Below are 27,813 nucleotides of genomic sequence, written 5' to 3'. Positions count from 1 at the left end.
AGTTGGACTTAAGCTGTACTATTGCAGCCATATAAGCTAACATGTACCATATGAATTGTACAAGCAAAGCTCCATTCTTGTAATAGGTATAACTGATAACTTTTACTCCACTTTATAGTAATTATCACAAACTGTGCCATAAGCAAATGTTATTTATTGGCTATAGATTTTATGCGTATAATCAAGATGTACCTCAATAAGGTAGACATCCTCTTTATTTTTCAAAAGAATGAGAAATGGAGAACTCTATATTACTTACAATTTAGAGGGTGTAAAGGCCTAATGTATGCCAATGCTAGCAATGTGTCTTAATACACTTGAGAACTATAATAATGAAGTTTTCAATTTCTTTTGAGAAACAAAGATGATTTTTGTTCCAGTTCAAGATGCTAAAGTGGTTGCTTCACAACCATCATGAACACAAGCCAAGACATCTCTGTAATTCCTTGAAATGGTAAAAGAGTCGTAGACGTTTCCATCTCTACTTTTCTTGTATTCAAAGAGGAGGGATGAATGGTTGAATGCTGTTAACTTGACAAACCCAAAGTCATAGTCTCTGTAAAGACTCCACTTTGGAGTTACTTGGCTGAAATTGGACAAGTGGCTTCCTGCCCCTCCAGCAACAACATGAATTGTTCCATTCACAATGCCTGAATAATGAGACTTTTCTGTATTCACACATTGATTCTGCATATGGATTTTGTTCATCATAAAGTAAGTATTAATATGGGAGTAATTACAATCAAAACTCACCATGAAACAGAAGGAATTAAAATAAATCAGCAATTTAGACCTCGAAATTCTAAGGGTTGGTTAATGTATTCCCTAAAATTACAAAATAGCAATTCAGTCTCTTAAATTGAACAACATTAGTCAATGTAGCCCACACTTTAGTATGCGTTCTCCCAAGAGACTATTTAAATCAATATTTATGTACTGCATTGGATTTATTAGAGTATATACTCTTAGCTAGTTACCTTGCATTGCAAGTTAGTTACACTCAAGCTTACATGGCACCGAGTTTGTTCACTCAAGCCTACGTGTTGAGTTTGTTAGAGAGGGAAGAGTTCTATATATAGATACTTCACCGTTCATTGTAATTAAGCTTGTATAATCACAACAATGAAAACAATTAGTTACAATCCTTTCAATATTCTTACAGGATTCTATGGATGTTTATAAAAGAAATATTTTAGTGAAGAGACTAAATTGATTATTTTCTCTAATCTAAAGGACCAATTTGCTATTTTGTAAGTTTGCGGGGCTAAATTGTTCGACTCATACAGTTTCGAGGATGGAAATGCTCATTTACTCAAAGGAATTATAATAAGTTATGCAAGATGAATGAGCATCCCATCCATAGATTGTTGGGTCATGCCGGGGCAACCTAGGCGATCATCTACATTGGACATAAGAGCACCACTACATCATTAGGTTATGGGGTCCTCTCGTTTATAAAGTGTTCAACCTCCACTTTGCCAAGCAATGTGAGACTTAACTCACCTCACACTTGCCACAATATAGATAACTTTCACAATTTCAAGCACGAAGAAAAGCACACCATAAAATAAATAATGGACTTACCAACAATACATGCTGGTTCAAATTAATTAACTATTTGCATATTTGACTATTGTACTTACCTGATAAATGGGGCATGTCCTTTCATAGTTATGGACATGGCCATAAAATGCAATATCCACTTTATATTTCTGCCAAAGTCTCTGCAAACTTTCCCTTCCCATGGGCTCTTCAAATGACCCTTCCAATCCATACCAAAAGTCAGAGGAATATCCAAGCACTCGATGCGCAGCAAAGATCAACCATGGTTGTTTTTGTCTGTCTACTGTTGCAAGACAATGCTCAATGAATTTGTACTGTTCAGATCCTTCTCGCCAATCATGTTCAGTGTCAGCTATGCAGAAGCGAAACATACCATAATCTGTGGCATACCTGAAAAATCAAAATCTAAGTCATTTTACAACTTGGATATGCATTGTTAGAACCACCAACTTGATTTGAATCTTTCATGAAACTGAACGTACCAAAACTTTGCTCTGTTTTCAGCTGGAACATAAAACATGGTCTCAGCCAAAACACCACACTCGCCGCCTGAATCTGTAGTGTCATAAAAGGATCCTGTGTTGGGCCAATCACGTTCATGATTACCACTGCAGGACGATTGCAATCATCGTTCAATATACAAGTAAGTAACATATTCAATCTAATTTACATGCCAATGTTACAATTACGAGGTATGGACAATAAAACAAACCTAGCAATCATATATGGTACAGTCGATGCAATCGGTTCCACTTGAGCTGTGAATTGGTCCCACTGTGAAATGTATCCATTTGCATAGGATATATCACCTATGTGGAAAACAATATCTATATTTTTTAAATCCTCGATAAGCCGGTCAGTGGTGTTTAGTGACCCAGGTTGGTAGTCACTATACTCATTTGAACCATCACGCTCAGCCTGAAACACATTGAAGAGAAGTAAATATTTTTCCCATCAAATTTCATGACCAAATCTAGGGTTAGGGGTGAGCAAAAATATTTGAACCGACCAAACAAATACTAACCGAGATTAAGTTTGTGTATCGGGCAGGTTTATACGAATTTTCGAGTGACAAATAACGGGTTAAAACAGTTAAATATGGTCGGATTCGGTTTTATAACGAGTATTTTTGGTCTTACCTAAGTATTGAAAATCGTTTTTTTTTTTTTTTTTAAAATATCACAAGTCTTTTACACACAAAACTCAAAATAAGGTGTAAAGTTAAATTGTGTCTATCATATCGCGTGCGTGCGTGCGTGCGTGTATTGATGTGTTAACTCGAAATTGGGCCAAAATTTTACCCTCACGGTTTTTCACCGATGAGCCATTTTTTACCCAAATCCGACCGAACCCGCCCAAAGCTCTACTCTAACCAAATCGACGAGTAATTATATCCTAGACAGGTAGCCATTTCTCAAATTGATCGAGAGTATTTGTTCAACTTGAGATGCACAATTGCAATCAATTTATTTTTAAGAATTTATTTTGTGTTTCCAATATATATATATATATATATATATATACACACACGTATATAACTGCAGCCTATAGGTGTTAAAAGGTTGAGATATTTGGTAAAGATCCTTACTTTGCCCATATCGCCAAATATGACAACACGCTGCAGTGAGTCTTGTCCAGGATAAGGCGATGACTTGAATGAATATTCCTTGCTCCAAATGTACGAACCATTAGACAAAAGATGACCTAGTCGGTATGTATACCTGAAAAATGTATGAAAGAAAGCTATAGAACAGACACTGGAGATTCATTGAGTTATAAACATAAATGGATTTCTGAATGCTTACACTAAATTTGGCCATAGATTTTTGAGAAAACTTGTGTGTATGAAACCAGGGTCACGCCAACCAACAGTTCGTGCAGGTGAACCTGCATAATGAGAGTAACAAAAGAACAACATTAAGCAGTATAGCTATAAAAGAGCCCAATGTAGAGAATATTATAGGGGACATAAAGAGGAGGGAAGATGTATATATAATTATAAACCTCATCATTTCAGTTTATTCATTTTCATATTAACTAATGATCATGATGACTCTTAGCAGGTAAAATTGCAGAATGTCACGCAGAAATTCAATTGACCATGTGACACAATAAAAATACCAAAGCAGATTAATACTAACTGGATTAGACTATGTATGCAATAATAATCCCATGTGATGCAATGCTAAGCAGATTAAATAAACCGTACCGCACATGCTGTTACGACCGAATGTCAATGTTCCAGCAGGGCTTTGCACATATGTTTTTCCCTTGGGACCCCATTCAACAAAAGGTGTAGCATCATTTATGTCATATCCACTTGTCCATGTGACTGTCATCTGCACAAGGCAATAACAAAACAAGCCCCAAAATCACTTACATAGCTCTAATAAACACAGTTGTTCCAAAATGATCAAAAAACAAAGTAACATCAATTCATATTACTATAGTATCGGGTCAAACATAGAAAGTCCAATGACACCCTTTTAGAACTCTATCACTATTGGCGGCTGTGCGCTCATAATTTATTAACTCTATAGATCATTTATCGTGGGAAATTGGTTTACTTTAACTAAATGATTCATATAAAGGAACAACATAAAAATAATGAATACTATTATTTTAGTGAGCATAAAGGACCTCAAAGTATGAAAACAAACGTACCTCATCCCAAGACTTCCCTTGAGCAAGGCGGGGATATAACGGCGCTTTAGGATTGGCAAATGATATGAAATTGGAAACTGCCACGAGTTTAGGCTGCAGTACTTAGTAAAATGATTAATAGTTAGCAAACAATATCAATGATCCAGTGGCGGAGCTAGACTAAAATTTTCGGGAGGACCATAGTAGAGTTTGAAAAAATTTCATGGGTTGCCGTGTGTGCGCGCGCGCATATGTGTGCGTGCGTGTGTGCGTGCGTGCGTGCGTGAGTGTGCGTGCATGCGTGAGTGTGTGTGAAAACATAGAAAATGAAAATGCTATCCCTCCAAACAAAATTTAGTGCCGACTCATTTTGAATGGACTAACATTACTCATTTCGATCATACACATATTCTGAATGAAGATAGCTAGTTCGGCATTAAATATCATATTATAACAAATATATGACAAGAGAAAGAGTCCAGGACACACATTTGATAGCCCGCCTGAAAATAGTGCAAAGGAGAAATCTGCACGTTGATTGATCAACTGGAACTTCAAAGAAGCTTTTCCTGTCTTGGTATAGTGTGAGTTTGAGTAATTCGCAAACTTGTACTGGTACAAAAATTCAAATGAATCACATGAGTAATGCACAACTTAATCAAACCTATATAGAGATTGATTTATCACACAAACCTTTATTGGAGCCGAACATATGAACGGAATCTGTTCTTTTGGATCATTTACAAGTGCACAGGTTGATGAACTGCCATCGTAAAAATATACATCGTCATTTAGTTCTTTTAAGAGTAAAGTAAAGCAACATTTTAGTCATTGAAATTATCAAAGTCGGTCGATTTAGTTTTTCAAATTTGCGAAATAACAATCCAGTCCCTTAAAAGAACAATGTTAGTCAATTAATTTTTTCAAACTTAGCACCATTATAAATGACGAGGAAGAAAACGCCGAGTTCCTCGTTGTTTTAGCACAAAGTTAGAACAATTTAAAAATTTATCAGAATTTCATCATCATAGGATTAAAGAAAGATTGAAGGATATGCATTACTTGAAATTTGCAGGAGAGAAAACTCCAACCCAATCATCTACAGATGGATCAGGAAAATCAAAATCAACGGTCACCCATTGAGTATCCTCACCCTAAAATTAATTAATCACACACAATGAATGAGTCAACTAAAAAACAACGCAAGTCAATGATTAACAATTTTACTAAGTTTAAGGAACTTTTACCTTAATGCCGAGAATAGAAGGAGTGGCTGTAACTGTGGCAGAACTATGTAGTGAAACAAGTGCTTTGTGAATTGCGATTTTGGAGAGTGGTTGTTCACCAAATCCAATTGCATGACCAAATCCGAAAACGATGTTTGAGTTTATCAATAACAAGCATGATAAGGTTGCTGTTACTAGAATAATTAAGCGCTTTTGTTTCTGAAAGTTCATTTTGGTTGAACTGAAGAGAGGTTGGGAATTGGAATTGAATGATTATGATTTACTTATATGTATGGTGTTAAAAGATGCCAGAAGAATTATGGTATATTCCACCTTTGACTTTCTTCTTTTACTTGTTTACTGAATAATGAATCATGAGGCAGTGAGAAGAGAGAATAATGGGAAGAAGAAACCCGGAATCAGAGTTCCTGTTCCTGAACAACTGGCTTTTCACTACTCCCAACGCCAAAGCTGCTTAATTAAGAGCTTAACATTTACCGCCTCTTCACATGTATTTAACGTTTTGGACTAAATTGACCGACAGAATTAGCATTCAGGGAGCTTTCTGTAGTTTTCGTTAATTCGGAGACTTATATGACAGCGAGTGTCACTTTCAGGGACGAAAGTGTTTGTTTATTCAAATAAATGCACTATCATTATGTAAAAAATAATAAATAAAAAACTAATTTTATAAACGAAATAAAATGGGAGGACCAAAATTATAATTAAACTTTAAAATTTTAAACATTTTTTCTGACCCACGACGGACCTAGCACTAGCATAGAGGTGTTCTATACTCGTTCCGTCTCAAAATAAATGATCTATTTTTGACTTTGTGTACTATTTATATGATGCACTTTGATCATATTTTTCTACTAATATATAAATGCAAATATTAGCATTTGATATGTTTGATTTGTCTCGATGAACATTTTCAAAATATATAATTTTTATTATTTTTAATAAAATATTAATGATTAAAGTTGTACAATGACAAATGTGATAGTGGTTAACTAGGTCATTTATTTTGAGACGAAGGAAGTTTTAAAATTTGACTAAGGACAAAACCCTTAAACTGAATATCATTTGACCAACTAATTAATTATTAACTTGATAGTTACATGTATCTAATTTATTATTTTGTGTCAACTTTCTAATTCTCTGAAAAAAAATCCCACAGTCATTTAGAGTTTAATGAAGAGGTAAGTATAATTTAGTTTAGAGTTGTTTCTCTTACAAAATAAATTCATTTGATTTGCTTTTAGGGGCATCTGATTTGCTAAAAAAATAAGATATTAGATAAGACAACTTTAATTGTATTATGTTTGATTTTAAAACTGTTCATCTCATGGTACTAAATAAATTGGGGGTCAAATGACAGGACAAAAATTAAAATTCTTATTTCCTACTAAATCACATAACAAAAATGAGTTTAGTTCTTAATGAGAATAATTTTTAGCCAAATTTTATTTACCTCAAAATGAATTTGAATGACCGGGCCATTTTCCTTTAAGAATAACGGGTTAATATTAAAAAATTAATTAAATTCCACTGAGTGCATGTAATCAACATCCGACTTCTAAATAAGCATCCATTTGTCAAAAAGGTAAATAAGAAAATGTTAAATAGTGTCCCGAATAATAGTTAAGGAAACAAAAATAATAATACAGTAATTTTTAACTTATGTTTCTATTTTTAATTTGTTTCTTAATCATTGTTCCGGCCTTCCGGATCGCATGACTCGTGCATAAATTATTCTACTATCTTCCTACCAAAAAAAAAATTATACTACATACTCAAAAACATTTAAATGAAATGACGCGTGTCTCTTTTAGCTTAATCAAGGTCCTGAATTCGATCTCGTACTTGAGCATGCTACAATGTTAAAATTCTTAGAGGGAGTTTGATATCTATTTGAATCCCACAAAACTCGAGAATTTTTTTTATAAGTCAAAGCTCGAGAGATTAATCTCTACTGTTGAAAAAAAAATATTCTACTATCATAGTCCATATATAATTTGTTGGCAAAAATAATTCTTTTTTTTTTTTTTGGTAAGATTGGCAAAAATAATTCTACTATCCCAAAAATAAATTATTGTTTATTCAATTGATATATTTATTGCAGCTTTGGAAAACGTCGGTTGAATGAAATTATAAGGCTTTCAAGTTTCAACCCTCTCACAAGCATGAAATTATAAGGCTTTCAAGTTTCAACCCTCTCACAACGCTTGTTCCGAATCGTTATTTCACTAGAAGGGATGAATTTTATTTTTCAAATTTTCCCCGTGAGCGTAGCTCAATTAGTAGAGACATCACATTATATGTACAGGAGTTTGAGTTCGAATTCGGGACACTCCACTTATTCAAAGGTAAATTTTATAGCAACTAAACTACTTGACAAAAAAAAAATATTTATAAAAGCAGGAGAATGCACAATTACATTACATTTTTCTTTTCTTTTCTGAAACTAGTTTCTAAGACAACTTATGAGAAAAACAATGTTTTCATCCATTTATCATACCTTATTGTTACTTCTCATTTGCTTTCTTCTCCATAAACCCACCCAAGGAATCAAAAAGGTAATTTTTTTAAAGTTTGTTAATTACCATATTTTGTAACATCATTGTAATGACTCACAAGGTTCCTTATTTTTTTTTTCTATGCTTGAAATAATAATAATTATTATTTGTATTTTTTTTTGTTAGTCCTACATTGTATACTTAGGACCACAATCTTATGGTTCAAGTCTTTCAACTCTTGATGTTCAATCTGTCACAAACTCTCACTATAATTTGCTTAGCTCATATGTTGGAAGGTAAAAAATTTAATCCTATGTCCATGGAATTTTGTGGTAGCAAAAACAATGGTATGAACTAATGTGGTATTTTCCCCCTTATCTTAATCAGCACAAAGAAGGCCAAAAAATCAATCTTTTACTCTTATAGTAAATATTTTAATGGATTCGCGGCGGTGCTTGATGAAGATGAAGCTGCAATGGTTGCAAGTACATAGTTTAATTTTTATATTGCATAATGCATCACATTTTATATGTACGCTTTAACATATAGTTATTTTAAATTTTTTTTAAAGTTGTCTGATGATTATAAATTTACTCGGAACTAAATAGAGTAACTATAAACATATAGTTATTTTAACTGACAATTTGTATTATTGTTTCAGAGCATCCTAATGTGGTATCAATTTTCTTAAACAAAGCAAGAGAACTTCACACAACTCACTCATGGGATTTTCTTGGATTAGAGAGAAATGGTGTTATTCAAAAGAGTTCATTATGGAACAAAACCAAAGGAGAAGATATCATTATTGGGAATCTAGATACTGGTAAATGAATGTTTAATTTTTATTTTATTTTGTTCATTTGAATTGCAATGTGCCTTATGAGACATAATTTGAACCATTTGATAGATATTGTTATTGTTTTCTATAGACATTTCAATTTTTTTTTTTAATACATGTTTTTACCCACCACTTCATGGTGTAGAATGGGTACAAATCTTAATTCCTTTTGTCGAAATCATGGTTAATTCCTCTTGTATAAGTTTTTTTTTTTTTTTTTGTTGACAATTCCTCTTGTATAAGTTAGCACCCCTTTAACATTTTTTTAAAGATGTAGCTAAAATTATTCATAGATATGTCTGAAACCAATAAAAAAATGTATGCAATTGGATTAGGGATTTAGAAAAGAATTAAAATGTAAAATAATCCAACCCTCTGAACCTTTTTCGGCCAATAGAAACATAGTCAATTTTATGAAGTCATTAATTCAATTAGGTTTGTTCACACTTGTCAATCTCTATTGCCATCTTCAAAATCACATAGGTAGTATTATCAGAGATATGCATGAAACCCTTCTTCGAATTTTTGTGTCTAACATTTTACGTGTGCAATATCATTATTTCACTAGACTTTAAGTTTTTTGGTTTATTCAACAAACAATGATTTTTTTATCCTTCAAAAAATAAAATAAAAACAATGATTTTTTTTGTTAAGTAGTCTAGTGACTATGTAAGTAGATAAATGGGGTGTTCGAAGTTCGACAGCGGCTTAAAAGGTCATGGTACCACTTGTAGATTTACTTGTGGCAAACTTTTATTGATTGTTAGATAAATTACTTACAATTTTTTAATGGTAGCATATGTCTCTCATTTTCTTCCTTCGAAATGCTAGTTTTTCTTTAGTCAATTTTGAGTAATTATTTGAGTTTCTATCAATTATTTTTCATACTATTATTATTAGCAGACAATTAAACTCTTATGGAATTGAATATTCTCTTATGACTTGTATATATGGAAATGGAATTGAATATTCTTCTATGACTTGTGTGATAGGTGTTTGGCCTGAATCAAAGAGCTTTAGTGATGAAGGGATGGGTCCAGTTCCAAGTAGATGGCGAGGAATTTGCGATGTTGACAAAAATAATACGGATGAATTTCACTGCAACAGGAAGCTAATTGGAGCAAGATATTTTTACAAAGGCTATTTAGCAAATCTTGATCCAAACGGAAATATATCATTTCATAGTGCTCGTGACATTGATGGTCATGGTTCACATACTTTATCAACTGCCGGAGGAAACTTCGTTGCGAATGCAACTGTATTCGGTAATGGAAAAGGAACGGTAAGTGGTGGATCACCAAAAGCCCGAGTTGCGGCCTATAAGGTGTGTTGGCCACCCCTTGCCGTGGGTGGCGGATGTTATGAAGCAGACATTTTGGCTGCTTATGAAGCCGCCATAAGTGACGGCGTAGATGTTCTTTCGGTGTCTTTGGGTGGCAAGAACGTCGAATTTTTGGAAAGTAGTATTTCTATAGGGTCTTTTCATGCAGTTGCCGAGGGCATTGTTGTAGTGAGTTCTACAGGAAATTCAGGACCTACTCCCTTTAGTGCATCTAATTTGGAACCATGGATCATCACAGTTGCTGCAAGCACAATGGATAGATCTTTCACCAGTTATGTTACTCTTGGTAACAAGAAAATATTCAAGGTATGTATATTATTAAGGGGTTAATGTGTTTCCCCTAGGACGAATCGTTCGAGAGAACCCAGGTCCTATTTCTGGTAAAAACAATTATTGACCAGACTTTACTTACATCGTGACCAAAAACAGGAAGCTATATATTTGCAAGAACCAAATTTTTTTGTATATTTGCATTTACCAAACATATATTTACACCATACAACAAATCTATATTAGTTACATAATCTTGACAATTCTTTTAATTGTTAGGGATCTAGTCTTTCAGAGTCCAAGTTGCAACCTCACAAGTTTTATCCATTAATAAGTGCAGTTGATGCCAAAGCTGTTGATGCTTCTGCTAGCAATGCGTAAGAAAACTTTTCTACACCAATGCTGTTTTACCTTTAACTTTTGTTTAGTTGATTTTAATTTTCTCTTAATCTCTTAATTATAGTCTATTCCATTATTGTAGTCTTGTTTGCAAAAATGGAACTCTGGATCCAAACAAGGCAAAAGGAAAAATTATTATATGTCTTCGAGGTGATAATGATAGAACTGATAAGGGTGTGCAAGCTGCTCATGCAGGTGCTGTTGGTATGGTTTTGGTTAATAATGAAGAAACAGGGAATGAAATTCTAGCTGATCCTCATGTTCTTCCTGCTTCACATCTTACCTTTAAAGATGGCACCTACCTTTTTAATTACATTAACATCACCAAGTAAATATTTTTCATATGCTCCATATATTCCGCCTCTCGGCCTCTGGTCCTAAATATAAGTGACAATTAGGTAATGGAAGTTTATATATTTGATACACAAACTTTTATTGACCCAACTGTTTCTTATATTTAGGATCGGCGAGAGTAGCATTTTATGTATAAAAAAAACTTGGATTATTTGATGCAGGTCTCCTATGGCTTCAATTTCTAGAGTGGAAACACAATTGGGTGTAAAGCCAGCTCCAGTTATGGCTTCATTTTCATCAAGAGGGCCTAATATCCTTGATCCATCAATCCTCAAGGTTTATTATTTGTTTGGGTTATTTTATCAAACACCTTTAAGGCTTTATGTTGAATATGACAGTGAAGTGATTTTTGTCACTGATTTTGGTTTTATGTGTTTCAGCCCGACATCACAGCACCGGGAGTCGATATAGTTGCTGCTTTTAGTGAAGTTGCATCTCCCTCTGAACAAAAATCTGATAAACGCAAATCGTCTTTCATTTCTTTGTCGGGAACTTCAATGTCATGCCCTCATGTTTCTGGTGTTGTTGGTTTAATCAAATCTCTTCATCCTGATTGGAGTTCAGCTGCTATTAAGTCGGCGATTATGACCACAGGTAAAATAGGTTTTTTATTGACCTAAATGATTGTGGACTCCGATTTATTATATAGTCTTGATACAAAAACTAATATATTTTTTCAGCAAGAATAAAAGATAATACCGGAAAGCTTCTATTGGATTCGTCACTGGAAAATGCTACTCCGTTTGCATATGGTGCGGGGCACATCCAACCTAATCGTGCTGTAGACCCTGGACTTGTTTATGACCTAAATGTTACTGATTATATGAACTATTTGTGCAACCGTGGCTACGAGGGTTCTCATCTTAGTGTGTTCTACCGCAAGCCTTACACTTGTCCAAAATATTTCAATTTATTAGATTTCAATTATCCGACAATCTTAATTCCCAACTTTAAGATTAGACATTCTATAAATGTTACTCGTACTCTTACCAATGTTGGGCCCCCGAGCACATATAAAGTTCGCATTGCAGTGCCTCGAGAAGTTTTTGTCTCTGTTGAGCCGAAGGTACTACACTTTAAGGCAAAGGGTGAAAAGAGAGAGTTTAGAGTCACTTTGAATTTGAGATCTTTAACTAACCATAGTAATGATTATGTATTTGGGAGGTTGGATTGGACTGATGGCAAGCATCATGTTAGGAGTTATATTGCAATTAAACCACAATTGTGAAGGTTACAACTTATTTTCTCTGTAGCCAATGAACATTTTTTTGAGATGTGTAAGTTCTTTGAAAATTGATAAATCGATTACTATATCAATATAAATCTTTGTTTTTGCTTACATGTTTATGGTTGCAATACTTTTGTAAGAGCAAGATTTTTATGGTCATTGTGACGCTCACATAATTTCTGATTATATATGAAATGATTAAAATAATAAAATAAAAAATTCAAATTTTGTGAGTGTGACTAATAAGTTATATATTAGGTTCTAAACACGCGTAGAATCCAAGATAATATATATTTTATTTTTTTAATTTTGCAAAGTAGATTTCGAACGCATGTTTTTTTATTTTTTTTTAATTTCGAAACCATACTTTACTAATCCACACACACTCAACCTCGATTGTTACGATGAATTTTTATTTTTTTTTTAAAGTTTTTGAGGTATAAAAGTAACATTTGGTCATTTATAGAGAGCTGTGGACCTCCATAAATAACCGGTTATAGCCGGTCAAAAAAAAAAAACTGAAATTGTAGATTGTCTCTTGGAACTTTTTTTTTTGTGACAAACCGACAATGATTGTCTCTTGTGACTTATCCTCACAAAGTCTCAAACTCCCACTTCCATCCTTTGTTGTCACTAACCTCGGCACTGCCCTTCCCTTTCTCTCGTGGATTTGATGGTAATTTTTTTGATTTAATTACTACCAGGTTAAAGACACAAAGTTCAATCTGCTTCAAGTCATTGCAATTTGCATTCCCCCAAATCATTTCTTCTTCCTAATCAAGACACAAGTTGGAACCAAGAACACCAACTTCAAAAAACAAAATCAACAAAACCAAAATCCAAAGATCATGACAACATCCTAAACAAATTTTGAAAAGTGAAAACCCACACTAGAACAAGAAGAAACAATGTTTTTTTTTTTACTAGATTTGCAAATTTCTACCAAAAACCCTTATGACTCAGAAGTAACCCGGTTGAAGGTTCTTGAATCTCGAAAGCAGGTGAACTTGTCTAACTGTCGCAGTTGTTCTTGAATCTTGTTGCATAAATGAACGAAAAAACTCACAAAATTCATAAATTCAGTAATAATCCAAAAATTAAAAAGGGTGATTACAGGCTATATCCGGTCATGTACTGAGGTCCATATGTGGTCCTCTTTTTTGGGGGTCCATATTAGGGGCTCCCATAAAATAAACTGGGTCCAAATTAAGAGTATTTTTAGATTTTTTTGGGCGGCCAGATAGCATTTCAGCTAGTGTAAAGAGTAATTTTCTAAATATTCACTAATGATATTAGCACTAAGAGAGAATCGGGCCTAATTTCTAATTATCACCTTAAGTTTTTGAGATTTCTTTTTGCCACCTGATGACAGTCAATTATATGATGTTTTTAGTAGTAATTTAGGATAGTTTTAATAGCAAATGAAGCCCAAAAGCAAGCAAATACCTGGAAAAGTGAAGTTAATTGGCCCAGAAGCAAGAAAAGTGGAAAAAGCAGCAAAAAAGGCAAAAACGTAATAAACAACGCAATCCATCGTACCTACGATGAGATCCAGCGTGACGCGATGAGAAAACGGTTTAAATTGAAGAAAATCTGCAAACAAATCTTTCGCATCGTACCACGATGACTTGTCATTGTGGCACGATGAAAGGCGGTTAAAGAAAGCAGAAAATCTGGAGAAAATCTTCCATCGTACCACGATATGATCCATCGTGGCCACGATGAGGCGAAATTACACGCCGTCGTGGCCACGATAGGTGCGATGGAGACGCAAAAAAAGCCCAAACCTAACTGAAAAACTATAAATAGAGTCTTCCTCCTTCACTATTATTCATTCAGAAATCACTCAACAATAGTGATACTCATTCTAGAGTTAGGAGAACTCTAAGGAGGAGGCAAGGAGGGCCAAGGAACTCCAAGGCCAATAAGGTTCTTTTCTTTATTTTCTTTGTAATTTATTTTTCCTAGGTTAGGTGGAGTCGATGAACTCCCTTACGAATGCTTGGTTTTGTATAATTTGGGTTTAAACTCTATTGTTCCTATTGAAACTCTTTTATTGTCTGGTTTTATTCTTTATTTTAATACTGATCACATCAAAATAAACTCTAAGGAAATTAGTGGATATCAGATAGGAAACAAAGCTAATTATCCCGAACGAAGGACGGTGCGCTAAGGTCCAACATGAGACCATTAAATTCAGTATCTGAGGTCTTAGTGTAGGATTAGAAAGCTTAATCGAGAACGATAAATTCTACATGAAGTCAGAGTTAGGACTAGTTTAAGGCACACATGACAGCTTGCGACACATTGAGCCTTAAGGGTAAGGATACCTAAGTCTAAACGAAAAAGTGGAACCAACTGGGGCGAGGATATTTAAGCAGAGTAAGACAACCTAAACTAGGCTCTGACCAGTTTATAATAGAAATAGGGAACGAGTGCTTCTGAACCTATTTTATAAGACTAATCCATAGAGAGGAAATTAACCACCAAGCAGGAGTAAGGGAGGGATTCGAAAACACTTAACCACCCAGCGTGGACAAACACGCACCTTTATTTATTTTATATGTCATTTATTTTCCTGCAATTTACTTTTACCCGCACAACTACCTCTAAACAACAAAGCGAATGCAAAACTATCTAAATTCCTAAGCGAAACTAGTAATTTTGGCACAATCCCTGTGGAGAACGATAACTTATCACTTTATTACTTGGTTGCGATTCTGTGCACTTGCAGAACCACCATCACCACCCAACCGGTTACTTGTGCGCCCTATGTCTTTCTCTTTTTACCCTTCCGCTACTTAAGTAACGAACGTTATAAAAATGGAAATTTCTGAAGAATGTCGTCTGCTAGTTAAGTAGCGAACGTTATAAATGTATGAAGTTTTTGGGGAGTGTCCGCTAAAAAATAGATAGGGCGGCAAAAATAAATCTCTAATTTTCTGGCAATGTGGCCCAATTTTTTGTTATTTTTCTTGTAGTTTTAAATATTTTTAGGTAAAATTGTATTTTTGTTCCTTAACTAAATTTTTTGTTTATTTTGGTTGCTATATTTAGGCCACTTAAGTGGTGTCCCATAGACCTCAATTTTCTTTTTTTTCTTTTTTTTTTTTAAATTTAAACATTTGATTTCTTGTTAAAAAGAACCATTAGATCAATTAGGTATATATTATCTAATAGTGAAACATCACCTAATTTTAATATGATTTTCTTCATACGGTTAAAAACTCATTTTAGTAAATTATTTTCTGATATTTTCTTGTTGGTAAGCCAATGCAAATTAATATAAGATTTTTAACTATAGAAATACATCCGATAAGTTTCAAGATTAACCAAATACTCCCTCCGGTCATATCTATAACAAAATGTTTGTTTTTTAATTCATTGTAAAATCAACGTATCTAGACAATATTATAGTCTAGATACATCAATTTTATAATGTATCTAAAAAGTCAACACTTTCTTATATATAGGACTAGAGGGAGTATTGAATTCAATGAATTGTGACGGTATATGATACAATTGTCTTTTTTTTTTTATCACGTGCATTAAACGGGCCCATAAGATATCAATTAATGGTTGACCATAAATAATTATTACACTCCAAGTTCATATTAACTACACCCTGTGTGAGTAGTATCGATGTATCAGTGTTTTATTTGATTAAGACTATTTTTTTGAAACAGGACTATGTTTTTTTAGAATAAAAATAGTAAAATCCAATAATAATATGCTTATAATAGGTATCTAATTTTTTTTTTTTGTAAAAAAATAAAAATCCAACAAATAATACACTGTTCTTAATATTAGCAAGACAGCCAGACTCCGAGTTTCCCACGTTGTTGGAATTAATAGCAGTAACTGATGATAATACCTTAATTTTTTTTTTGATAAGAATGATACTACCTTAATTAGTTACCTTGTTTGTCTTGATTTTAAATAATTGTACATGATTTCCTACCTTGAAAATAAAAACAGAAACTTTCGATATTAATAAAATAAAATTAATTAAATTAATTTATTCATTTTTCTGACATAAATGTGCCTTAAAAACGAAGAATGAACTTTGCCACAATAGTTGACTATATACTCATAATGGTTATCCACAAATCACAACATATTTTGAGTTAAAAAATTGAAAACAAATCACAAAATTAAGTAACAATGATCCCTAAATTTATTGTCAAAAAAAAAGATCCCAAAATTTTTGTATATATAAGCGAGGCTGCATAACCCTTTAGCATATCCCTAAATTTTATTTTGCATAACAAAGATCATTGATATGACAATGTCATCATCATCCATTTTTCATGTGTTAATATCACTTCTTTTTTTTGTTTTGATGCATGAACCTACCCATGCAATTAAACAGGCAAGCTTTGTCTCAAGTTTAATTCATTTTTTCATTACTCACCGTTTTTTTTCTTCGTGTGTTCCTTTAATCACACTCAAAATTGTTACAATTTTTTTTTTTTGCTCATCATATAGTGTTCATTTAACTTATTTGCTATTCATTTTCTTTTGTTTTGTTAGTCATATATTGTATACTTAGGATCACATTCTTTTGGTCCAAATCCTTCATTACTTGAATTGGAATCTGCCACAAACTCTCACTATGATTTGCTTGGATCTTACCTTGGAAGGTATGGAAATCAACCTCCAAAACCTATACAATTAATTATGTTGTTTTTTTTTATAAAAAAAAAACATAATTATACTTTCTACTATTAACAATATAGGATAATTATGTATGAATGAAAGACAAACTGGCAATAAACCGGACCGGCCGCTTCACTTAAAAAAAAAACATTCATAATTCTAGGGTTAATTATGAAATTGTGATTTTTTTTTTTATATGCAGTGCCGAAAAGGCCAAAGAATCGATAATTTACTCCTACAATAGAAATATTAATGGATTTGCTGCAATCCTCGACGAAGATGAAGCAGCAGAGATTGCAAGTATGTACTTATGTTTTTTATTTTTTTTGACAAAAGTATGTACTTATGTTTTAATTCATTTATTTTGCATTTTGCAAAATTTTTATTTATTGAAAATTATATTCTTTAATGTTAATTTTTCTAATTGGTGCTATATATGTTTTTTGTGTGAATGCAGAAAATCCTGGTGTCATATCTATTTTCTTAAATAAAAGATATGAACTACACACAACTCGCTCGTGGGATTTTCTAGGGTTAGAGAGAGGTGGTGAATTTCCAAAGACTTCATTGTGGAAGAAAACACTAGGCAAAGACATTATCATTGGAAATTTAGACTCAGGTAAAAAATAGGATGAATGAAATATTAATTTATTTATGTTTGTCACATATGATCGTCCTCATAATACTTAGGCCCGTTTGATCTAGTTTTTTTTTTTTTTGAGCTTATGCAATATAAATTAAGTTTTATGTTATTTTATATTTTCACATAGTGAAAATTGTAATTTTATAAGCTATTTTATCATAAACTACCTTGACAAACTTATAATAATATATAAAAATTTCATAAGTTGTTTACATAAGCTCTAAATAAGGAAAAAAAAAAGTCAGACCAAACGGACCCTTATTTACTTATTTATTTATTTATTTATTAGAACATTCTCATAAGACTTATCTGAACTATTTGATATTTGATTTGGTATTTTATTATGTCTATCTCCTGAATTAAACCTAACCATAATTACATTGATTTTTCTATATATTTTAATTTAATGTGAAACACTATTGTTTTGGTTAATTAGTTAAAAAAATTATTGCATAATTAACCTCCATAAATATCTTCAATTAAAAAATATTCATCAAACCAAAACTGATCCGCAAATCAGATTAAGTTGTCATCTAATATTAACGGGTAGAATACTGGTACTAAAAACAAAAAAAAAATGTTCATCAACTGTCTTTTTACTTATGCCGCCGCTTATGACCATATGACACAGGTGTTTGGCCGGAATCTAAAAGTTTTAGTGATGAAGGATATGGTCCAATCCCAAAAAAATGGCGTGGAATCTGTCAAGTTACCGAAGGAAATAAAGATAATTTTCACTGCAACAGGTCTTTTACTCTATTAATTCATCGTAATTTCCATTTAATTCATATATATATATATATGGCCTTAATTAAATATAAGATAATGTTGGTTAATATTAATTTGAATTTGATTAATCTTTGTAGGAAGCTAATTGGAGCAAGATATTTTTATAAAGGCTATCAATCATCTCCTATTAGAGAACCAAATGATACATTTACATTTGATAGTGCCCGCGACACTGCTGGTCACGGTACACATACATTATCAACTGCCGGAGGTAATTTTGTTGCCGGAACAAGTGTATTTGGTTACGGAAATGGAACAGCAAGCGGTGGATCGCCAAAAGCACGAGTTGCAGCCTATAAAGTTTGTTATGGTTCATGTTATGAAGCAGATATTTTGGCTGGTTTTGAGCATGCCATAAGTGATGGCGTCGATGTGATTTCGGTGTCTTTGGGTGGTGCTCCTCAAGAATATTCCAAAAACAGTCTTTCCATAGGTTCTTTCCATGCAGTTGCTAACAACATTGTTGTAGTAGCTTCTGGAGGTAATTCAGGACCTATTGCCTCTAGTGTATCAAACTTGGAACCATGGGTCTTCACAGTTGGTGCAAGCACAATTGATAGAAGCTTTACAAGTAATGTTATTCTTGGTAATAAGCAAGTACTCAAGGTACATATGTCTCTAATTTTGTTGTTGAGCAAAATTTAGTGATAAACTTTTTGTTTGTGTATCAAATTTATGTCGTTTTAATTTATTTTTTTTAGTAATTTTAATTAATTCTTTGAAAAATTTAAAATATTAGGGAGAAAGTCTTTCAGAGCTTCACTTACCCGCGAAGAAGTCATACCCATTGATAAGTGGTGCTGATGCGAAAGCTGACAATGTATCTGCCGTAGATGCGTAAGGATGCTGTTATTTCGAGTTTTTCTTCTCAAATAACTTTTTTTAGTTGTCTATGAATTCGTAGCTAATTGGTAACCTCAAGTGACGGAGTTCAAATCTTTTTAGAGAGTGTTTTAAAATAACTTAGTGTTACTTAATTAGTAATAATTTTCCTCTTCTCAATATTCTCTCTTATAATCTATATCTTTTTTGTAGCGTTCTTTGCAAGGAAGGAACTCTTGATCCTCATAAGGTAAAGGGGAAAATAGTGGTATGTCTTAGAGGTGAGTCTAGTAGAGTTGAGAAGGGTATGCAAGCTTCTAAGGCAGGGGCTATTGGAATGGTTTTGGTTAATGATGCTGCATCTGGTGGTGAAGTTATAGCTGATCCTCATGTCCTTCCTGCTACACATATTAACTTTACAGAAGGAGTTAACATTTTTAGTTATATCAACAGCACCAAGTAATTTTTAATTATATTACAACTTTTTCCATGCTTTTTAATTTTATATAGTTTGTACCATTTATATACAAATAATTTTATATTTCATACATACATTATGCAGGTCTCCTGTGGCTTACATTACTAATGTTAAAACACAATTGGGTGTAAGGGCTCCATCTATGGCTGCATTTTCTTCAAGAGGTCCAAATACTATTGAGCCTACAATCCTCAAGGTTACAATAATTATTAATCAATTTGTAAACTATAGTATAACAAATTTGGATGTGATTATATAATTGTAAACTTTATTTTTTTGTTTCAGCCTGATATCACTGCACCAGGCGTCAATGTAATTGCAGCTTATAGTTTAGCTGCATCTCCTTCAGAAAATGAATCTGATAAGCGAAGAGTTCCTTATCTTACTATGTCGGGCACTTCAATGTCATGTCCTCATGTTGCTGGACTTGTTGGACTTGTTAAATCTGCTCATCCTAATTGGAGTCCAGCTGCAATCAAGTCAGCAATCATGACCACAGGTAAATTATGTGACTAATTATGATCATATAAGATCACGTAATTATTTTCTTCCGCGTGTTGTTAATATGATTTTACGCCTTTTGCAGCAACAACAACAGACAACAACGGAGGGCATTTACGTGATTCACTAAAACAAGCAACTCCTTTTGCCTATGGTGCAGGGCACGTTCGACCTAATCATGCTACAAATCCTGGACTTGTTTATGACCTAAACATTACTGATCATTTGAACTTTTTGTGTGGTCATGGATACAATAGTGCCCAACTTAAACCGTTCTACGGAAAACCATATACTTGTCCCAAATCCTTCAATTTGCTAGATTTCAATTATCCAACCATCACAATTCCTGACATTAAAATTGGACAGTCTTTGACCGCTACTCGTACTGTAACCAATGTCGGTTTGCCTAGTGAGTATCGAGTGCTCATCGAGGCACCCTCGGAATTGCTAGTTTCAGTGGAGCCTAAGAGACTAATCTTTAAGGAAAAGGGTGAGAAAAGAGAGTTCAAGGTTACATTAACTTTGAAGCAACAAAGTAAGCATAAGACTGAATACGTCTTTGGAAAATTGACTTGGACCAATGGAAGACATCGTGTTGGGTCTCCTATTGTAGTAAAGTATCCACAATAGTGAGTGTTAGATTACTGTTTGCATTTTACTTTCAAACTGGTTTTTTTTCTTCTCCCACTTTTCAATAAAGGGACAAGTTCTAGTAAAGTTGAGAAGTGAATATATCAATGTTTTAATGTTTTTTTACAAGAATTTTTTTTATTGTTATTTTTTTATTAGTTGAATTAAATGAATAAAATAAGATAATATGAAATAAAATAAAATAATCATAATGCTTCATGAAAAGTAATATTTAATTTAACACTTAAGTACATGCGATCTAGACCTATAACATAATTAACACACTAGAAAAATATTGCTAAGTTATATAGAAAAATAATGAAATTTAAAAGGGATATAATTTCATATAAAGGGTAATTTTATACAATTATTAATGTATTTCATTATTCAAAATATTGTGAATGTAAAGAGGTATTGCTTCATTTGGATTCTAAAATGATAGTGGACATGTTGGTTAAGAAAAAAGGTGGGTCTCTTGAAGGGTGGAGCTTATGCAAGAAAATCTGGAGACTTTTGCAATCGGATTGGGAAGTTTCTATTTGTCATACCTATCGAGAGGTAAATTTATGTGTGGATACTCTCGCGAGTATTGGGTGCGGTTTAGAAGATACTATGATATTTTATGAGTCTTGTCCGACTCAAATTCGGCATGTTTGTCCAGACTAGTTGCTATGTACTTCTTTTTTGGGACTTAGTCCCTCCATTATACCGCCCTTGCTAAGTATGAGCAACATTATTCGCTTGTTGTTTGAAAATTTAACCTAAAAGTTAAGATATTATAGTAACAAAGATTGAACACTAGAAATTATAAAACCAAATTCAGAGACACCAACATTCCTAAAAAGAATAAAGAATTGCATCAACAACTATACTTTTGAGTCACTTTTAAATATGAAATGAATGAAGTCTCTTTGAATTGTTTCACACATCGCTCCTCTAATCGTCATTGCCTCCCCTTGTATATAATGTTGAGCTTCTTATAAAGAACGTTTCAACCCGCAAGAATAAATTGTTCGATGCTCCCTGGACTGCACCAACCCCAACCACATACACCTTCATAATTGAAGAAACTAGCATCTACAGTACATTGCATTTTAATTTACCATGTGACATGGTGGCTGCCGTATTAAGAGTTTTTTAGAAGTACTGAGTGAAATAATCATTGACCGGAGAGGTGAACAATTTAATCTAGTAGCGAGGGTTTTAGTATTATGCTTGAGGTCATTTGTTCGAATTTCATTGGCTACAATATAACAAAAAAAACAATTAGCTTATATTTTTAGTCAAATCTTTGTTTAAAACATCCGTGTGGTGTGGCTAACATATTATATGCACATGTGGATAATTTTTTTTTGCTTTTCACCACCGGTTTAATCTGGTTCGGGGGTTAGTTCTGGCATCAAGTGGTTCCAGCCCTCTCCCGATCGCAGTTGCGGGGGATCGAACCATAGTCCTCCCTATCAAGTTCAGCGTCAATCACCACTGAACCAACTATAACTTTGGGAGTGCGCTATGTGGATTTTTTAGACAATTTTAACTTCAAATTTAATGCAGAATTAATTTGAAACTTTTTAAATGTAATAAACCAACTAAAAATTTAAAATAAACGTAAATGGATCAAACATGGACTTTAGCCAAACAATAATTATTTTTTTTGACAATAACAAAATGATATTCATTCATTCAAATTGATAGATTACATCAAATACAACCACATAATCAACATCGCTAAAAACATAAAGGATGAATCTGCGAACAAAACTCACAACATCCGAGTTAATAGCATACAACGACAAAATGCCTACAACAAATAATCCGAGTTAAAGTCACCGAAGTATCCATGCCTCCGGATCTGCAGCATTGAAGCTCAAATCATTGGTTAAATCTGTAATTGACTGAAGCCGATCTTTTCAATAGAAACAATACGGGACAACAAAAACGTCGCACAAGACGACGAACAACACAACGCCGCACTCAGACGGCGAAATCACAAAAAAGAAAACACAAAAGAAAAACTTGATCAATGTGAAGATCACTTATTTAAATAAAAAAGAAAAGGAAAGGTGGGGGCGGCGGCTATGAAGAAAAGGAGAAGAAAGGTTTAGGATATAGCATGCGTTTGAATTTTTTAGCTAAACAATAATTTAAAATTGTTTGATTTTAAAAAAAAAAGTGCCCTAAAAAAGGTTAAATATTTTCATAAATTATTTGCCTTAATTAGAGGAGGCTAATGGTTATTCACATTTCACACGAAGAGGTTGATTTGATTTGATTTCAAAAGCAGTTACATATCTGAGTTGTATATATAAACAAGGGGTGCATATAGTCTCTTTTCACATATCCAAATTTTGTTTTGCAAAACAAATTTCATTCATAAAAATGTCATCATTCATTCATCATGTGTTAGTGTCACTTCTTATTTGTGTTTTGTGGCAAGAACCTACCTTAGCTATAAAACAGGCAAGTTTTGTCTCAAGCATCATATATCTCTAATAGTGTTATGTTTTCTTCATTATTCAATTAATTTTCTAATTTTTATATGTCCTAATTATCATTCATATTTTGTTTTGTTACTAGTCCTACATAGTATACTTAGGATCACATTCTTTTGGTCCAAATCCTTCATCATTTGATATTGAATCTGCCACAAATTCTCACTATGATTTACTTGGATCTTACCTTGGAAGGTATATATATATATATATAACTTAACCCTCAAAGTCTATAAAATTTTCATGTGACAAAACCAAAATTAATTGATTAGGTTTTATTTTTATTTTTTTTCATACACAGCAATGAGAAGGCCAAAGAAGCAATATTTTATTCCTACAATAAAAATATTAATGGCTTTGCTGCAATACTTGATGAAGATGAAGCTGCAAAAATTGCAAGTATGTAATGTAATTATCATCATGCATTGATTCCTAATTTATTAATTTTAATGCATTTAATTTTGTTTAATTGGTCAATGCAGAGCATCCTAATGTAATATCAATTTTCTTGAACAAAAAATACGAACTTCAAACTACGCATTCATGGAATTTCCTTCGGTTAGAGAGTAATGGTGAAATTCCAAAGGATTCAATATGGAAGAGATCGTTTGGTGAAGACATCATAATTGGAAATTTAGACACTGGTATAATGAATCATGAATAATTTCTTTATGTTGTTAGTTCATGCTGTTTTTATGTATTTTTAAATTAAAATACAGTACCATTAGTTTGACCAATTTTAAAAAGATATAAAGATTTAGTATAAAGTAACTTATTTTGGTAGATTTGTTTTGGGAAAAAAATATGAAATCAATCAGCTGAATCAGGGAATTTGGATTTAAGTTACTTTCATATTTTGAAGAGATAAACAACTAAAAATAAAAAATTAGAGAGATCAAGATAAAAATGAAAATAAAACTACTTACAAGAATTAAAAATGCTATATTTAACCTTTGTGTTATTTTTTATCTTTTTTATATCGACCACCCTTTATAGGATAGTTGACTATTGACTATATTTTTTGACTAGCTGACTATTGACCGTTAATTGAACTAAAACAATATGTTTTGCTATATTTTCATTAATCCTTGTTTTTTAATGAAAAATATATTTATTTATTTATTTATTGATCAAAACTAAAGTCCAAAATGGATTGGGTCAAAACTCAAAATATGGGATTTCTTTTATAAACATCATATTATTCTCATCCTGTTTTTGTCAAATAGCCTAGTGGCTTAAAATTCCACCTTTAAAGATGGATAAGTGGAGTGTCCGGGGTTCGAACCCCGGCTTCTGCATATAAAATGTTGATGTCGCTACCAACTGAGCTATGCTCGCGGGGACATATTATTCCCCCACAATATGACTTAAAAAGGAGATTATGATCCATCACTCCCTTTAGATCCAACTTTTGTTAAATGTTTAAATTATAAGTTCTTTTGACAAAAATATTATTTTGAACCTATAAAAATTAGAAAAATAGGAGGGATTGCAATACTTTATTAGGAAAAAATATATATTTAGCTCATTAATCATTCTTATATCCAATGTCCACCCACATTTTATTGATATGTTCTAACTTATGATAGGTGTTTGGCCTGAATCCAAGAGTTTTAGTGACGAAGGAATGGGACCGATTCCAAAAAAATGGCGTGGGATTTGTCAAGTTGATAACCAGAATCAAGATAAATTTTACTGCAACAAAAAGCTTATCGGAGCAAGATATTTTTACAAAGGTTATCTAGCAAATAATGGTAAAGGTCTTAAAAATGTATCATTTAACAGTGCACGCGACTTTGAAGGACATGGTACGCATACTTTATCAACTGCTGGAGGAAATTTTGTTGCAAATGCAAATGTATTTGGTTATGGCAATGGAACAGTAAGCGGTGGATCGCCAAAAGCACGAGTTGTATCCTATAAGGTTTGTTGGTCACCTGAAAGTGGATGTTATGATGCAGACATTTTGGCTGCTTTTGAAGCTTCCATAAGTGATGGTGTTGATGTGCTTTCTGTTTCTTTGGGAAGTTTCCAAGTAGAATATTATGAAACTGGTCTTTCTATAGGGTCGTTTCATGCAGTTGCTAATGGCATTACTGTAGTGAGTGCTGCTACAAATTATGGACCTTATCTTAGTTCTGTAGGCAACTTGGAACCATGGGTGTTCACAGTTGCTGCAAGTACTATTGATAGAGAGTTTAATAGTTTTGTTACCCTTGGTAACAACAAAACACTCAAGGTATGTTGATTCTGTTATTCCTCTCATGTTTCTTATTCTACGCTAATCTAAGTCATTCATCCATCATTACATGTTGTCGACTGCTACAGTAAATTAAAATCATGATAGAGATTTGCGCAGGACCATCCAGTGACTGAAGAAGATCCAAACCGTTTACATTCTTATACATTATTTTGCTAATGTTTGTTATTTTATTTTTAGGGTGCTAGCTTTTCAGAGATGGAATTGCAACCTCATAAGATGTATCCATTGATAAGTGGTGCTGATGCCAAATATGATAATGCATCATCCAAAGATGCGTAAGAATACATTTTGTGACCAAATTGGCTCTCAAATAATTTTTATTGATATTGGAAAAAATTTCCTAATTGTAATCTACTTAATCATTTGTGTAGCCTTAATTGCACTGGTGGAACTCTTGATCCAAGAAAGGCTAAGGGGAAAATATTGGTTTGTCTTCAAAATCAAGATGATTGTCACTTTCTTTGTAGAACTAACAAGGGTGTTGAAGCTGCTCGTGTAGGTGCTGTTGGAATGATTTTGGCTAATGATGAGAATTCAGGGAGTGGAATTCAAGCTGACCCTCATGTGGTTCCTTCTTCATATGTTAACTTTATAGATGGCAGTTACATTTTTAATTACATTAACCACACCAAGTAATTTTGTTATTCATACTCTAAAGCTTGATGAATTCTCCCTAGTTTTGATTTCGGATTTGGATGACATGTAGTCAAAATCCTGTGCAGTCATATAATCAGGACACTGGTGACTATTGAACCAAGTTCTAATAGTACAAATTTTAGAGTAGTCATTTTAGATTAATATGCATCTGATCCTGATCTAACAACTAATATCATGACTGCACAAGATTTTGAATGCATGAAATCCAAATCCTTTGATTTCATGCTTTTGATTATTTATAACCTTTTAGATTTTATTCATATATGATGTATGTAGGTTTCCTGTGGCTTACATTTCTAAAGTGGTAACACAAATGGCTACAAAGCCAGCTCCTTTTATTGCTTTCTTTTCAGCAAGAGGACCAAATCCTGTTGAGCCAACAATCCTCAAGGTGTATTCCTCTGTTTTGATATGATAATCCCATTTTAGTTGATCTTATAATAACAAACTTATTGTGATATTGTAATTATGGTTTTTGTTTTCTGATTTAGCCTGACATCACGGCACCGGGAGTCAACATAATTGCTGCTTACGGTGAAGCTATATCTCCCTCAGAACAAGCATCTGATAAACGCAGAACTCCTTTCAGTGTTATGTCAGGAACATCAATGTCATGTCCACATGTTGCTGGCCTTGTTGGACTGCTTAAATCTATTCATCCTGATTGGAGTCCAGCCGCTATTAAGTCAGCAATCATGACAACAGGTAAAGTAGAACTTTCCGCGCCGAAAAGATCAATTTGTTCATTTTATGCACTTTCTGTATAAACAATGCCTTTGCCTTATTTATAATGGTATGTTTGACATAACTTAATTTTTTACTTTACTTCTCCTTAATTTGAAGCTTTAAAGCTTCAAAGTCCAAAAATGTTGAGTTTAACACAACCTAAATATTCATGTATTTTGCAGCAACAACGGAAGACAACACTGGAGGACCTATATTGGATTCATCACTAGAAAAGGCAATTCCGTTTGACTACGGTGCAGGACACGTTCAACCTAATCGTGCAGTGGACCCTGGACTTGTATATGACCTAAATGCTACTGATTACATGAACTTTCTGTGTGCTCGCGGCTACAACAGCTCTATGCTTAAGTTGTTCTATGGCAAGCCTTACACATGTCCAAAGTCCTTCAATTTGAAGGATTTCAATTATCCAGCAATTACAATTCTAGACTTTAAAGTTGGACAATCGATAAATGTTACTCGTACTCTTACCAACGTGGGTTCTCCAAGCAAATATACAGTGCTCATTCAGGCTCCCCAAGAATTTGTAGTTTCTGTTGAACCTAAGGTATTGAGTTTTAATCAAAAGGGTGAAAAAAGGGAGTTCAGAGTTACATTAAGCTTCAGCCCAAAAAGTAAGGATAAGTCTGATTATGTCTTTGGAAGGTTAATTTGGACTAATGGGATGAACAGTGTTGGGATACCTATTGCACTTAACAATCCACATTAGTGAGGTTTAGGTTTATAATACATTTTGCTACCCATTATTTA

At 33.1% G+C, this 27,813-nt stretch overlaps 4 protein-coding genes across 6 annotated transcripts; 3 read left to right on the top strand and 1 right to left on the bottom strand.

Annotated features, from left to right (window-relative positions):
- Window positions 1-167: 167 nt before the first annotated feature.
- On the bottom strand, window positions 168-5,916 carry LOC123887306 (probable inactive purple acid phosphatase 27). Its single transcript, XM_045936604.1, has 12 exons — window positions 5,454-5,916; window positions 5,269-5,360; window positions 4,900-4,969; window positions 4,696-4,818; window positions 4,228-4,320; window positions 3,773-3,902; window positions 3,369-3,450; window positions 3,152-3,284; window positions 2,276-2,481; window positions 2,046-2,171; window positions 1,644-1,953; window positions 168-687 (listed from the first exon to the last, which is right to left on the bottom strand). The coding sequence occupies exons 1-12, from the start codon at window positions 5,661-5,663 to the stop codon at window positions 382-384; spliced, it is 1,881 nt and encodes a 626-aa protein (XP_045792560.1). The 5' UTR covers window positions 5,664-5,916; the 3' UTR covers window positions 168-381.
- Window positions 5,917-7,735: 1,819 nt separating this feature from the next.
- Window positions 7,736-12,495, top strand: LOC123887305 (subtilisin-like protease SBT5.4). 3 transcript variants are annotated; one of them, XM_045936601.1, is made up of 10 exons: window positions 7,736-7,801; window positions 8,138-8,247; window positions 8,339-8,436; window positions 8,613-8,774; window positions 9,782-10,437; window positions 10,681-10,778; window positions 10,883-11,128; window positions 11,316-11,430; window positions 11,535-11,748; window positions 11,835-12,495. In XM_045936601.1, the coding sequence occupies exons 1-10, from the start codon at window positions 7,754-7,756 to the stop codon at window positions 12,380-12,382; spliced, it is 2,295 nt and encodes a 764-aa protein (XP_045792557.1). In that variant the 5' UTR covers window positions 7,736-7,753; the 3' UTR covers window positions 12,383-12,495. The 3 variants fall into 3 exon arrangements, with proteins under 3 accessions (XP_045792557.1, XP_045792558.1, XP_045792559.1); XM_045936602.1 differs by lacking the exon at window positions 7,736-7,801 and adding an exon at window positions 7,891-8,011; XM_045936603.1 differs by lacking the exons at window positions 7,736-7,801; window positions 8,138-8,247; window positions 8,339-8,436; window positions 8,613-8,774 and adding an exon at window positions 9,086-9,272.
- Window positions 12,496-16,441: 3,946 nt separating this feature from the next.
- LOC123886840 (subtilisin-like protease SBT5.3) lies at window positions 16,442-20,904 on the top strand. Its single transcript, XM_045936119.1, has 12 exons — window positions 16,442-16,480; window positions 16,656-16,754; window positions 16,916-17,025; window positions 17,244-17,341; window positions 17,499-17,660; window positions 18,316-18,430; window positions 18,551-19,079; window positions 19,213-19,310; window positions 19,509-19,754; window positions 19,858-19,969; window positions 20,059-20,272; window positions 20,360-20,904. Exons 1-12 carry the CDS (start codon window positions 16,442-16,444, stop codon window positions 20,902-20,904), a joined length of 2,367 nt encoding a protein of 788 aa, XP_045792075.1.
- A 2,297-nt stretch (window positions 20,905-23,201) lies between these two features.
- Window positions 23,202-27,772, top strand: LOC123887304 (subtilisin-like protease SBT5.4). Its single transcript, XM_045936600.1, has 10 exons — window positions 23,202-23,364; window positions 23,482-23,591; window positions 23,698-23,795; window positions 23,879-24,040; window positions 24,986-25,635; window positions 25,837-25,934; window positions 26,031-26,291; window positions 26,593-26,707; window positions 26,808-27,021; window positions 27,225-27,772. Exons 1-10 carry the CDS (start codon window positions 23,284-23,286, stop codon window positions 27,770-27,772), a joined length of 2,337 nt encoding a protein of 778 aa, XP_045792556.1. The 5' UTR covers window positions 23,202-23,283.
- The last annotated feature ends 41 nt before the right edge of the window (window positions 27,773-27,813 follow it).

This window comes from Trifolium pratense, linkage group LG5 (genome assembly GCF_020283565.1).
Source record: "Trifolium pratense cultivar HEN17-A07 linkage group LG5, ARS_RC_1.1, whole genome shotgun sequence".
NCBI classification, from domain to species: domain Eukaryota; kingdom Viridiplantae; phylum Streptophyta; class Magnoliopsida; order Fabales; family Fabaceae; genus Trifolium; species Trifolium pratense.
Note: the sequence above shows the minus strand (reverse complement) of the source record. Positions and strands in the feature narration are given on the sequence as shown.